Source organism: Carettochelys insculpta, chromosome 27 (genome assembly GCF_033958435.1).
Source record: "Carettochelys insculpta isolate YL-2023 chromosome 27, ASM3395843v1, whole genome shotgun sequence".
In the NCBI taxonomy this organism is placed as follows: domain Eukaryota; kingdom Metazoa; phylum Chordata; order Testudines; family Carettochelyidae; genus Carettochelys; species Carettochelys insculpta.
In genome coordinates, this window is record NC_134163.1 from 1,205,696 (window position 1) to 1,219,936 (window position 14,241).

The following is a 14,241-nucleotide window of genomic DNA, read 5'->3' on the forward strand; positions in this document are numbered from 1 at the left end:
GCTCTCACCACCGGGTCCTGGGCCAGCCCAGGGCACCAGGACCCTGGTCTGTCTGGCCAGCCATTGCTATGACAGCTGCAGCGAAGGTCCACTTTATAGAGGGTGCTATGCAGGACCCTGCCTTGGCTCCCTTCCATTTACATGGACCCGCCCTGGGTTGGCCAGCAGGGGCAGGTGACCTGCCAGGCTCGTCTGTGGCCCCAGGGCACGTGGAGGAGGGGCCAGAGAAGCGCGGCGCTCCCTAGGGACTGCAGGGCAGAGCACCTGCCTGTCACAGAGACGAGTGGGAATCTCTTTTTTCTATCCATGTGCAGAACACATCTTGTTACGTGAATCGAGGCGTGAGCGGCTGCGCCCCACCCCTGGGAGCCCAGGCTGCCGGGGGCAGGGCAATGCACTGGGTGGCACCTGACTCTCCCGCGTGGCCACCCAAGTACCCAGCATACAGGGAACACTGGCAGGAAAGATCCCTCTGCACAAGCAGTGACCTGGCACTGGTGCTGTCAGCAGTGCCTCAAATACTGCATCCCTGGGCCCTGGTGCTCCCTCCAGCCAGCACAGCACTTATGGAGACTAAGCCTGATGCTGGACCAGGGGCTGCATGAAGTGCCCTCAGCTCCTACATGCTCCAGGGGTGCAGGGGCCTGGGTCTTGCAGGATTGGGCCCAGTGAGCGTAGGCTGGCCTGGCTCCTTCCCCCGAAATGAGCCCCAGGGCTCTGCGTGGCTGTGACCTGCCCCTGCAGCCCATCTCAGGGGAGTCACCCCTCGATTTCAAGGGGCCTGACTGCACATGGGCGTAAGGACTGGACTGCAGGACGGGCCCCCATCCATGGGGAAAGCCTTCAGTGGCGGGTTGCTCAGGGGGAAGGAGGGGCTGGCCCACGCCTCCCGGAGATGCCCAGCTGATTTTCCAGGCCAGTAATCGAATCCGACTGCTAGAGGAGGGCAGAGTGCAACCTGCCCCCGGAGCCCACCGTCTGCTTTTAGGAACGGGCGTCTCCAAGGCCCCTCCTGCATGGCAGCTCCTCCCCTTACCCTCTCAGCAGTGCTGTCCTCGTCCTCGGGAAGGCGGCCCTTGGGCTGGGCCCACAGTCTGGGCTCTGCTTCGAGCAGCTCATCCTCTGCATCGATGACATCTGGGAATGGAGTGCCGGTGGGCAAGGTCAGCCTGTGCAGTGCCCCTGTGTGCTGGCACACAGCTGCTGCTTCCTGCCTGGCACTGCTTACACTCCAATGGGGAATGCCTTGGACACAGCCTGACTCAGCTGCCTGAGCCAAGGGGACGTGCTGGCTCCAAGCTGAGTGGCTCCAGCGCTTGTTTGCCTTGCTCCCCGCTAGGAGTCCAGAGACCTAGCGCTGACACACACCTGCTGTCCGAGCGGGGGCACATCCCTCTGCTCTCTGTGCCCGTTTCCCCTCCCACCAGTCTTGCCCATTTCAACTGTAAGGTCTGGGGGCAGAGATGGCTCCTGCTGTGTAATGAGTGCAATGGGATCCCGCTGGCAGTGCTACTGCCAGTGCATTGCATGGCCAGCAGCAGCGCTAGCTGCCCCCACCCTGTCCCAGGAATGTTCTGTTCCTCAGCCCTCTGGGTGTGAGACAGGGGTTCAGTCTTCAGGCCCAGGACAGGCTGCTCCCAGGGAGGAGGCCTGAAGCTGTGCAGCTCTGACGTCTCTCACCTTGGAATACCTGGAAGCCCAGACTTAGCAAAGCGACAAAGGTGGCGATGAGAAGGCATTTGTTGAGGGTAAGCCCCTCCCAGAGGGTCTTCTCCTTCGTGGGGCCGATGGTGCGGGGCTCAGCCTTCCTTTTTGCTGGCAGGGGCGTGGGAGCTTACAGGACACACAGAAAGTGAAGTCAGAGTCAGGAGCAGGCCTGATGTTGTGGAACAGTGAGAGATACAGGGCTAAGCACACGCAGAGGGACCAGGGATCCCTGAAGTCTGGCCTTGAAGGAAACACAATCGTACAATCCCAAGCAGGGCTGGTCCCAGCCAGTGTGCAGCTCCAGGCAAATTTCAGCAGCCCCTTGAAAAGGGTGGTCCCCTCCATAGCTCCATACTCGGCAGCCAGCCCAATCCTGGAGCATGCAGCATGGTGGGGACCGGCCCAGAGTGGAGCGCTCAAGCAGGAGCATGGCAGGGGCTGCGTGGCAGTGGAGTGCAGGCTGCCTGGCAGGGAGAGACGTGCCAGCTCGGGAGGGTGCAGTGCAGGGAAAGCTGGCTGCCAAGACACCAGCTGAGCCCAACACGCTGGACCAGCTTTCTGGTGGCTCCTTGAAAGTGGCAGCCCTGGGTGGCTGCTCAGCTCACCAGCCCCTAACACCAGCTCTGATTCCAAGGTACTCTTGTATGTCCAGTGACATCCCAGCTAGTGAGGATTGGCTCCAGGGCAAGGCTGGGAGCATAAGCAGAGGAAATAAGTGGGGATTCTCACCCCTGCTCCCGCTGGGTGCCCTGAGGGGAGGGAATCGAGCTGGCTCTTTTAGGCTGTTACTCAGCTGTAATCTTGTGTGGCTCTACTACTAGGGCTCAAGATGGGCCTATTCTGCACTGTGCAGCTGGGCTCCACGCCAGGCTCTGCCAGTGAACAGGGGCCAGGCACATTGGTCCGGATCTTTGACTTACACAGCCTGCTTCCCAGCGGCAGCAGACACCCGTGGAACTGGAGGGGGATGAGGGAGAAGCAAATTTAGTTCTGTCAGTGTGCCTTCTGCGCCAGTGCTCCTGGGTGCCAGGAGACCTGAGGACAGAAAGGTTTGCGCCTGTCACTGATGCAAGAACCGGTAAGCTGCCCGTGAGAGAGGGGTGTGTACCTTGTGGCGGACCATAGCTGGCTTCCTCTGCCACTGTCTCTTCCCTCATCACCGTCGTTTCCATGACAACTGGTGTGTCTGTCATGCTTTCCACAAACTCGGCTAGATCGTTCTCGATGACATGCAGCGTGTTCCTCTCCTCCTCTTCTTCCTCCCACCCGTCTGTCTCCTGACAGATCAAGGAACGGGACTGGGTCAATGGACAGCACAAACACAGCAGCCAGAGGGAAAGCAGCAAAACTGCTCAGGGAAGCTTTCCACAACTGCTATGGAGAAAAACACGTGGGCAGTACAGGTCACTCACTGCGGGATGTGTGCGTGTGCATGTTACAGGGCAGTACAAGTCACGCCCAGGTGTGTATGTGCCTGTGCATGATAGGGACCCCTTCTGTACCCATTCAACAGAGGGCAGGCAGCTGATTGCGTCTTAGCCAGAGAGCACCTTACACAACAGCTTGTGCTTGTAGTCTCTGGAGGGCCCCCAGTTCCACGCCTGGTACCTTAGCCAGCACAGGATTTAAAGCCAGAGGGCACAAATATGGGAAACAAGCAATACATCTTCCCACAGTGTGTTATTGACATGTGGACCTCACTGGTGCTGAGACATTTCAGCCAGGTAGGTGGCTAGCAATCAGAGGAACCATAGCGCTAAGCTAAGCTAACCTAAGCACAGCTGGCCGAGCACTGCTGTACCATTGCTCTGCTGACAACAAGCTCCTGACAGTGAAATCGGCTGGGCTGGGTTAAGTCCTGGGATGGGAGACCTTTGGCACCCCAGCACCTGTAGGCTGTGACTAGCACTTGTGGGGTCAGTGCCTCGGCAAAGTGCCAGCAGGTGCTGTGCTGCTGCCTTTCAGCTAAGACAGCAAACCAAGGCCTGGATCAGTGCCGTGCATCACAGCAGCGCAGGCTTTCACGCCGGTGTGCTAGTTGCACTGGGGCGGGGGGGTCCCCTCAGCTGCAGGCTGCAATTGTTTGCAAGAGATTATTCATTCACCAGCTGCCTGTGTAGCCTTCTAGACAGCCCTGGCCTCTGGCAAAGAGAGAGGCAGAGGTGATTGCACCCTGTGGAACCCTGGCTGTTTGTCTGTCGGGTTCCAAACCCAGCAGTCATCTTCTTTGCTGGCTGTCCAGGAAGAGAGGTAAGCAGCTATCATGGTCCATCCTGGAAGCAAATGAACTCAACCCACTGCCACACACTAGTGCTCTTGACCAGTCGGTGGGACTCCTAACAGCTGGCCCTGCATGTCCCAGCAAGGCTGAGCTGCTTGTGAACTGTGGTTGAGCTTCCAATGCAGCAGGGGGGAGGTGTTACCAGACAGAAAGGGCCAGGGAGGTTCATGGCTAATGAGGAGAACAAGGACAGAGCAGGACTGTAGTTTGTAATGGGATGTGGGGCCGGGGGGGTTGCACTTTGCTGCAGAGAACCAGACCCACTCATGTGCATTCAGGGGATAGAACAACTTAGAGCTGAGAGCTGTTGAACCCAACTGGAAACCCGGGAGCTATTGGAAACCATTTCAGCTCCTTCCGCACCCTCCTTCCAGCACAGGGCCCATTATTGGCTATTACCTTGAGAGGACAGAAACCTTAGTACCAGTGACTCTTCCAGCCTAGACTTAGGAGCAGTTCCACTCCCTCTGCTGCACGTGGGCGGTTCAGCCCTGTGCAGGGCCAGGGCAGCACTCACAGATCCATTCTCATGAGGCTTTACTGAGGGTAGGCCAAGCTCTGAATGGGCTGTGGGCCATGGTGCTCTGAGGAACGAGCAGCGGGGTCTGATGTCTGCCAGATGTCAAAGCCAGAAAAGAGATGACCGCACAAAGGCAGAAACCTCAAGAGAGAGGAAATACCCAGTGTCCCCCTCCCTCACCAGCCTCAAAGGCCGTATATTTTGCTTGATGAGCTCCTACAAAGCTGAAGTTGATTGGGTGAGAGGTTCAGCCAGTGTGAGCGTGTGACTAAAACCCCTGCTGCATGTAAAACACTCTCATGTTGTTCAATGAACCCCAAGGCAGGGTCCCGCTCCAGCCCAGAGAGATCTATAACTCTCTGCCTGGCCTCCTATGCAAACCAGCTGGGGCTTTGGGGCAGTAGGGATGTGCTGAGCTCTGGATACAATACCACTCGTTAGTGCACTTCAGTTAGCTGAGTGCATCCCCTTGCACAGGAAGGCGAGCCAGACCTGTGGGAAAAGGCCTTTTGCTGAGCATAAGCATGCTGCAGAACTGCTTAGCTGCAGCCACTGAAGCGCTTTGACAGGTCTGCCCGGAGGGCAGTGTATCCTTTGGAGAGAGGGCACTTAGCACTAAATTTGATGCCACGGCCAGGTTCTGGTTCTAGTCCCTTCCCACTAGGGCCCAGGCCCCCTGAATCAGAGTGCAGCAGAGCAGCAAATGCGTCAGAGGCATCAGATCACAGAGCTGCCTGTCAACTCGGAACAGTGCAGCAACAGCTGACTCATGCTACCCGTGGCTCTGACTGCAGGCGGGGAGGCTGGGATACCTGGCAAAGCCCTGAAGAGGCTCTATTTCCAGCCAACTGCCACCCAAAGAAAGGGCTCTCTTGTGCCCATGGGTGGGAGTTGGGGGGGCACTGGAAAACAAAAGCAGTAAGCCAGCCAGTTCTGTAGCTTGCATCTGACTGCAGTCACTGGCATATGCTTCAGGACTGGATGGAAAACTGTCACGATTCCACTACCTGGGTCAGAGCAGCTGCTGCAGGGAGCGTCAGTCCTGACCCCAGTGGAGGATTAGTTTACACCTTGATGCATGAGGACTGGTTGCTTTTATGGTTGAATCTTTACTAGTGTCACTACAGAGACCATCTTCATGCAAGTGTCTAGCACCTGAAGGATATTGTAAGTCATATTGGATTAGACTCAATATGCAGATAGCCAAACCAACCACCACAGGTGCAAAGTTTGTATCTAGATTTGAACAACCCCAAATTCCAGCCCATAACAGACATAGTCACCACCAAACAGTTAGATTCTGGATCCCTCCTTCCTACAGGCCTGGAGGTGTTCAGATCCAGCAGCTTAGAAGCTGGTTGGTCTCTAGAATGAGTCTTTTCTGGAGTCTTGCTGAGCCATGATCCTCAACAAGGACCTAGGTTGTTCATCTTAATTCCTTATGTGATTGGGACTGGGCAGACAGGCAGTTAAAAGGAGGAGACCTACCCCAGGGCTGGCCCAGAAGGGGTACACAGCTCTGCTTCTCCTATTGCTAGCGAGGCCTGCTGTAAGCCCAGCTCCTGGGGTCGCTTGTGGAGGAGCGAAGGGTCTGTTCAGCCCTTAGGAGAATAGCTGGAGTCCTGGTTACTGGAAGACAAGCGCCTGCTGAAGGTTTGCTCTGCTGCATTTTCCTGGGGAGGGGAGGGAAGGGGCAGTGTAATGTAGAATCTGATCACGCTGCTGTTCTAAAGGTTTTCTCTCCTGCAAATTCGCTTCCTTTTCACTTCAGCGAGTTCTCTCCTGCTCTTCCATTATGTGATGAAGACACCCAGGAGCGCAGCTTGACCTCTTCTCACTCCTGTCTTCTAGCTAAATGCTCCTAGTCTTGTTTCTTTTATTACCACTTTCTCTGTGGTACCTTCAGAGACTCCCCACAAAGAAGAAGTGGGTCTGTCCCACGAAAGCTCACCTAATAAACCATTTTGCTAGTCTTTAAAGTGCTACTTGACTGCTTTTTGTTCCCACAAGCCCAGTATATCAACACCCAAAAAATCCATCTCTTGCTTTCCAGAACCTCTGCATCAGCTTCCCAACCTTGGGGGCAGGTGCATCAAAGCCCTGCACCCACCCTCCCAGCTCCGACTCACTAACAGCCTGCTCTCCTTGGTACCCGCAGCATCCACCAAGCAACAGAGGGTGCTCTTCCTGTCCACCATGCACGCCCCCTGCTTGCTTCTCCCAGCGGCTGGTGAGCATAACCTCTTTGCCCCATTTGTATAGGAGGCAGACTTCCCACAAAGTTGTAACTGGACTCTCCTGCCCTGTTTGACACAAGGTGTGTCTGATGTAGCAAGCAGTGGTCTCCTGGCTGCTTTCCCTCCTCTACTCTAAGGGCGTCTGAGGCACTGTTGCCTTATTCCTCAGGTATGTAGATTCCCAACTTCCATGGAAATAAATGCGCGTTAGGTGTCTAAATCCCAGGGAGAAGCTGAGCCTCTATATCCTTAACCCTGTAGAAGTCCTGTGGGAACTGAGCTGATGAAGCAGAGGTTTTCCAGAGCACATGCCAGGAGGCCAAGAGACTGCAGGGCAATGAGGCAATGAGCTATGGAGGCTTTCATCTGTAGACCTCACCCAGCTTGGTAAGACCTGCAGGTGGCTGTGTGATGGTCTGTCCCCACAACAGACACCTGACAACTCCCCTTATCCCTGGCAGTTTGAGGCCCAGGACTGAATGGGCCATGGGACTCCCCTCCTAAGAACAGGGACAGCCCCTCCTGGCCATAGTTAAGGCACAGCATCATGACAGTACAGTGGATGCTTGCCCTGTCCCTGTCTCCTTGCTATGGGCAAGCTGAGGCCTTTACTCGCCTGGGCTGTCAGTTCAGCGCCTCTGGCCAGTGCTAATTTAATCTAGCAAAATCATATTAACCCAGGCATGGTGCTGCTTTAACTGGCTGTCCCAAGTATGCAGGCACAGCTTGGGAAAGGGGTGGAAGAAGGCCCAGTCTGCTCCCCAAGATCCAAAGACCAGGCTTCTGTTGGCTTTCCTGTAGGCTGTAGGAGCTGGTGCAGGCATCCAGTGTCACATAGCCCAGGCCCTCAGCACTGAGTACGTAAGGTTGGAGGCTAGATAGTTATAAACAGGGCTACTGAATAGATGCTACTTACATGTAAACTGTTTACCTCCTCTTCACTTTGTGGGACTTCGGCATCTGTTAAGAACAAGTGCAAGCACAACAAAACATGTTGTTAACTTGCGGTATGGACTGCACGAGGGGGTCGTAATATGTGATCAGCTGGCCAGTGCAGAAGATAAAAGCCTTACTGCAACTACATCATCACCACCAATAAATTCTCCTTTAACTCAAGGAGTTGTGCAGCTGTGGAAAAGGTAGAACATCCTACACTCTGCATAGTTCACAGAATTGCAGGATTGAAGGGATCTCCGGACGTCCTCTACTCCAGCCCCCTAAGGGCCTAAGTATCATCCCTGACAGGTATTCGTCTAACCTGCTTTTTAAAGTCTCCAGTGATGGAGATGCCACAACCTCCCCAGGCAATTTATTCCAGTGTCTGACCACCCTGACAGTTACAAAATTTTTCCTAATGTCCAACCTAAATCTCCCTTGCTGCAGTTTCAGCCCATTGCCATCTTATCCTATCCTCAGAGGTTAAGGAGAATAACTTTTCTGCCTCCTCCTTGCAACAACCTCTTACGTAGTTGAAAACTATTGCCATGCTGCTGTCTATGAATCTGTGCAGATGAAGTAGTGCTGTGTTGTGCACTGAAGAGGATGCAATTGCTGGAGTAGGGAAGACGCTTGGGTGCTTTTCTCAACTCAGTGATCACTCTGCTAGGCAGCTTTTCACATGTATAAATTAGAGGAGGCAAGCAGGAGTTATAAGCCAGTTCTCAAAATGCCATGCTGAACATTCACTTTCACAACAGCAGCCCAAATGGTCTTCAAATGCAAAATCTGAGTCTAGGAATGGAATCTGGAGCTGGCAAGTGCCAGGCTACTGGGAGTGATGGGCTGAACTCCCTGGACCTGCCAGGCAAAGAAAAGCTGAGAAAGAACGTGATATTACTCGTAAAATGCCAGGCTCCTTCTCTGCTCAGGGATGCATCAAATACAGATTCAACATCAAGCGCTTCTAGAAACAGCTGTGCCCAGGCGTGGGGGGGGGTGCAGGGTGGGCTGGGGTAAGTGCCTAAGCTCTTCTGTGTCACTTGATATTATTTCAAATTGACTGGCAAGGACTAAGGGCCTCATCGCTAACCTCAAGGAGCCAGAGTGACTAATTACCAGAGACACACTAGATTCCCCGACAAAGCACCACAGGACTGCAGAGCCCCAGCAGCACCACACCAAACTCAGCGCTGCGAGCTCAGAAGTGCACTGTGCTGCAGAAGATGGCAACAGCCCCCGGGGGGAGCCACGGTTGTAGTTTTCTGGTGGAATATAACTGATATCTAGTCAGAGCTGACTGAGATACTGACTCACCTACTCACATCGTTTGGGTTGCCCTCTTTCTCCCCACCACCCACCTGCTACATGTACCGTCTGCTAACTGGGAGGGCAGCCCAAACCCTCTCTGCCACCAGAAAACAGCTTGGACTGCCAGCTTTCCAGTGGCCTACGCACTAGGGCTTGAGTTTCAGCAAAAGGAACTGCTCAGCACTGCAGCTGGTGGTAATGGGAGCTGCAGATCCTCTGCCCCTCTGAAAGTCAGGGCCTCTTTACTGTATCTGGAAACTCTGGCTGTTGCCACATCACAAACAAAGTGTAAAAGACAAAGCAGGATGTTAACGGAATAGATCCAGGGCTTAAAGAAGGGTGGGAAGCTGCTGCAGCTGCTCCTGGGGAGAGATGGAGGGGTTTCTCGGGGCAGATACAGTAAAAGTGAGGGTGCATTTATTGGCTGACAGGGATTGTCCTTAGTTAAGCTCTTAAGGTGTCATTTTTTTATTTTATTTATTTATTTTTTTATTTCCATGGGTTTGGCATGTATCAAAATTCAATACAAATGCATCAAAATAATGCCTCAACTTAATGAGGTGATCTGTCCTGGTGCGATCTGCTTACTACTGCTACTTAACCCTTGCACTCAGCTTGGAGCGTAGGTCATCTATAAGTCTCCTACACTTCACTCTCTCTTGGGACAAAACTTCTTGCTGGCTCCAGGAGTACCCTGGGTCTGAAGTTGAAGAGGGCGAGGAGTAGGTTGGCTATTAGGAAAAACTACTTCATCAGGAGGGTGGTGGAGCATTGGAATGTGTTACCTAGAGTGGTGGTGGTGGTGGTGGATTCTCCATCCCTTGAGGTGTGTAAGTCCCAGCTGGACAAGGTCCTGTCTGGGATGAGTTAGTTGGGGTTGATCCAGCTTGAAGCAGGGGGCTGGACTACATGACCTCCTGAGTCCCTTCCAGCCGTAATAACCCAAAGTACACGTACTACATGATGGGGTCAAATTTAGCTACGACAGATCAGGAAAGGGATCTTGGAGTTATAGTGGATAGTTCTCTGAAGACATCCACGCAGTGTGCAGCGGCAGTTAGTAAGGCAAATAGGATGTTAGGAATTATTAAAAAAGGGATCGATAATAAGACAAAAGATATCATACTTCCCCTATATAAAACTATGGTACGCCCACATCTCGAGTACTGCGTGCAGATGTGGTCTCCTCACCTCAAAAAAGATATACTGGCATTAGAAAAGGTTCAGAAAAGGGCGACTAAGATGATTAGGGGCTTGGAAAGGGTCCCATATGGGGAGAGGCTAGAGAGACTGGGACTTTTCAGTTTGGAAAAAAGGCGATTGAGGGGCGATATGATAGAGGTATATAAAATCATGAATGGTGTGGAGAAAGTGAATATAGAAAAATTATTTACCTTTTCCCATAATACAAGAACTAGGGGACACCAAATGAAATTGATGGGTAGTAGGTTCAAAACTAATAAAAGGAAATTTTTCTTCACACAGCGCACAGTCAACCTGTGGAACTCCTTGCCCGAGGAGGCTGTGAAGGCCAGGACTCTATTAGGGTTTAAAAAAGAGCTTGATAAATTTTTGCAGGTTAGGTCCATAAATGGCTATTAGCCAGGGATAAAGTATGGTGCCCTAGCCTTCATAACAAGGGCAGGAGATGGATGGCAGGAGATAAATCACTTGATCATTGTCTTCTGTTCTCCTTCTCTGGGGCACCTGGCATTGGCCACCGTCGGCAGATGGGATGCTGGGCTTGATGGACCTTTGGTCTGACCCAGTATGGCCATTCTTATGTTCTTATGTTCTTATGTATGATTCTATACCTCATTCTGCTCTCATTCAAATCAATTACAAAACTCCCTTTAGTTTGGGAATGAGGGTGGGAGGCAGACCTGAATCTGAATTGCATGCAGCATGTGGAAAGTTTCATCAAAACTCTGGAATTTTTTAACTCGTGGGCTACTAAGAACTTTCAGGAAAAGTAAGATTTCCCCAAACTCCACCTGTTGTGCTAGTCATGAACCAAAGAAGAGTGAGGAAAGAGATTCCTGACATGTAATTTAAAAAAAAGTGGAACAATTTGTCTCTTTTTTCCCTGATATGTAAAGCAAGCCTGATTTATCTATCATCATCAATTACAAAATTCTACTTGTGTTTTGTATTAGGAATATCAGGACTGTTAAATCTGGTCTTACAGAAAACAGGGATGTCTTTGATATGGACCTGAGATGTAGACTGGAACCACTCTTTGACCCTATTTAAGGATGCAGAAGTGAGGACTCTTTAGCAAAAGGGCATTTTTCCCAACTGTTTGTCAGGGTTTGAGTGAGAGGCATTCACAAAAGGATAAAAATCCATAATATTGTAAGCAGCCTGAATTAAAAAAAAACAAAAAACTTCCCCCTCAATCTAATGTTGCTATTTTGCTACATATGTTTTAAACCTGCTAGTCACCCAGACAGCCTTACAGTGTACTAGCAAAAAGAGTGAGCAGCCTTGAATTTCCAGTATAAGCAAAAAAGAGAACATTTAAAAATCTTCTGTTGGGCAGTAAGGAAAGTGCGATGCTACATAAAGGAACAAAATGATGAGAGTTTTCTCTCTCTTCTCCTTAGGAGGTCACGCTAAAGAATAAAGCAAATTCTTGACATGGATATTACACATCTCTAAAAGTCACACTAAAGCGCCTTGCAAAGTCTAAGGTCACTTAATAATTTTCAGTAAGCTGTTCCCACTGCAAAGATCTGGATCTTAAGCAAATAATCGCCCCACAAGACACCTCAGGGAATGTTTCCAATGGTATTAGCACAGCCAAGTGCCTTTCAGCTCTCTGGAGGCAGGAATAGCCTGTGCAGCCATTGCTTGGAAAGCCCCACTTGTATGGTCTCCCACGTCCAGGTACCTTCTCCCACGTCCTCACTTGACAGCCTCGGAACACTCTCTCCCAGGACTGGCAGCTCTTCTCTGGCCTCAGGACACTCCAGGTCTCTCTCCAATACCTCACAGGCACCTGTTGCCATGTCAGCTCCAGGGATTCTTGCTAAACAGAGAGGGGTAAAACAAATGCACTGCATTCAGCACACAGCACAGTTGGCAAGGGGTGGCTCTGGCAGCCAAGACAATGGAATGGAGCTGGAGGGCCTGAATGGCACATGTGCGAATAAATTGCTGCAATCACTAGCCTTACGGTACAAACAGTGCCAGCCGCAGCACTTGCAGAGAACCTTTCAGTAGCAAATCTCAAAGGCTTGTCCCACGCTCTCACAGCCCTGCTGCAGGGCAGGCCAGAAGGTACATGACTTAGCTACAGAAGGCATCAATGCCAGAGCTTGAATTAGGTCTCAGGAGTTTTCTGGCTCCCAGTCTTGTGCTCTGGCCAATATACCAGAAATCATACAAAGTATTTATGTTTAAAGGATCATGAGTCCATGGCTCACAGGAAGACGTACCAAGAGCCACCGAAAAGTGCACCTGCAATGCCCATGTTCTGCTGGAATTTGGATACATAAAACCAAGACACAGATCATGTGTCATCACTAAAGGTCCGATGGCAATTTTCTAAAAATAGGGGTGCAAACTTCCAATTTGGGCAGTGCCACCTTCTCTCTAACTTCTCCCCTAAATTCTACTTTTATTTTGTGTCCCGCACTTAACTGTGGGGCAGTGTTGCTGTGCGTTGTTAAGCAACTGCAGAGCTCCACCCTGGAAACAGCTACATTGCAGTGGTAGGTGAAGCCATTCTCTTCTGGAAAGCCCTTGGAGGTGAGAGGTGCTGCAGAGACGTAGGAGTGCTAGCGTGAACAGAACACCTGTATTCTACTGTCACATGCTCTAACACCAAAGCAATTAACACTTGCTGTGCTGCTGCTCCCCATTTTTGACTCATTAAGGCCAGCAGGTTGTCAGGATGCATCAGGTACATACAATAACTGTTAGGAAGGTCAGACTTGGACTTGTCCTAACACAGGGCTTGCACAGTGAGCTCTGAAATGCTGGGCTCACCCCCTTGTCCCTGGGTAGAGTCTCCCAACAGCAGACCTATCCCAACGGCTCCAACATGTCCCAGGCTCAGCATCAGTCTTTGGTTGCTAAGGTATAGCAGGAGGGGGACTCCAGAAGACATGAAGGTCCCCAGTTGACCTCTGTGAAAACAGTGAAGCTTTTGTCCTCACCTATGCCCAAGCTGGGCTGCTGCTGCTGGAGCAGGAAGCTTGGCACAAATACGAAAGTGTGGCTGCTGCCTCCCAGGAAGGGAAATTGATGACTTAACAAAACCACCTTTCTAGTCTCAAGAGTCCAACTCTGAGTCATCGATTCCTCCCCCTCCTGGGCTGCGGCTGCTCCGCTCAGTCTGCAGAAAACCTCCTTTTTCAGGCAGCCTCCTGGAGGTGATGACAGAACTTGAGCCCAGCTGGAATTTCTCCCTCTCTTCAGCCAGTTCCCTGGCTGCTCCTGCCTCTACAGGGCATGCTCAGCTGGGAACAGGCATGTGATATTGCTATTGGCCAGAAGTTTAGCAGTAGCCAATTTCAGAGGTGGTTCATGGATCCCCAGAGCTCCACTCTCACTCACACCCCTGCCTTCAGTAAGCAAGGAAGCCTAAGTGGACAGTGTGGGTCAACAGAATAGATGGTCACAGACTAGGCTACATCAGCCAGAAGAATAGAATTTGGTTTCATGGGTCAGATCTCAAAGCATTCTACAAAGTAGCAGTTAAGAGATTAACACTGCAGCAATGGCATAGGCTAAATGTGGCCATTACAGCTTACGTGCATAATCACAGCTATTGAAACTAATTCTCCGCTATGCTCTCGCAATCCTTTGGAAAGGTCTTGGAAGACTCAGCTAAAAATATCTCGTGTTTCCTCAGGACACAATCGTCTACTTGGTCTGGAATCTGTTGGTTGTATACTCCTTAGTGCAGGACTCTATAAAGAACCTAACACCTGCAGACACGATACAGATAACTTATAAATAATCCTACAGCTTTACCTTCGTGTCGGCGAGGACTTTTCACAAACATGCTCAGGTCCAGGATCTGAAGTGTGACTCCACCACTGACACACATAAAGAAACTTCCAAAAATAGCTCCCTTCCCCTCTCCATCAGCTCCTTCAAGGCAGTGGCATTACAGGCTCTCCCCATATGCAGATCTAGCCCCAGCTAGCCAGCAAATTCACTTCTGAATCCAGGCAAACATTCTGTGGCCACAGGGCCTCCTGTATTTGCTTAAAAGAATTAAAATTCCCCCAAAGGCA

General features: G+C 51.4%; 1 protein-coding gene across 4 annotated transcripts in view; it reads right to left on the reverse strand.

The window, feature by feature from the left end:
• JSRP1 (junctional sarcoplasmic reticulum protein 1) overlaps positions 1-14,241 on the reverse strand; it is a 76,124-nt gene that overhangs the window by 851 nt on the left and 61,032 nt on the right. The window contains exons 1-6 of one of the 4 annotated variants that reach the window (XM_074978046.1): positions 13,976-14,128; positions 11,904-12,023; positions 7,662-7,705; positions 2,816-2,984; positions 1,681-1,833; positions 1,037-1,137 (exon numbers count right to left, since the gene is read on the reverse strand). In XM_074978046.1, the coding sequence (XP_074834147.1) occupies positions 1,037-1,137; positions 1,681-1,833; positions 2,816-2,984; positions 7,662-7,705; positions 11,904-12,023; positions 13,976-14,051 (663 nt within the window). In that variant the 5' untranslated portion in view covers positions 14,052-14,128. Of the gene's footprint in view, positions 1-1,036; positions 1,138-1,680; positions 1,834-2,815; positions 2,985-7,661; positions 7,706-11,885; positions 12,024-13,975; positions 14,129-14,241 lie in introns of those variants that run through there. The other 3 variants (XM_074978045.1, XM_074978048.1, XM_074978047.1) reach the window with 3 other exon arrangements.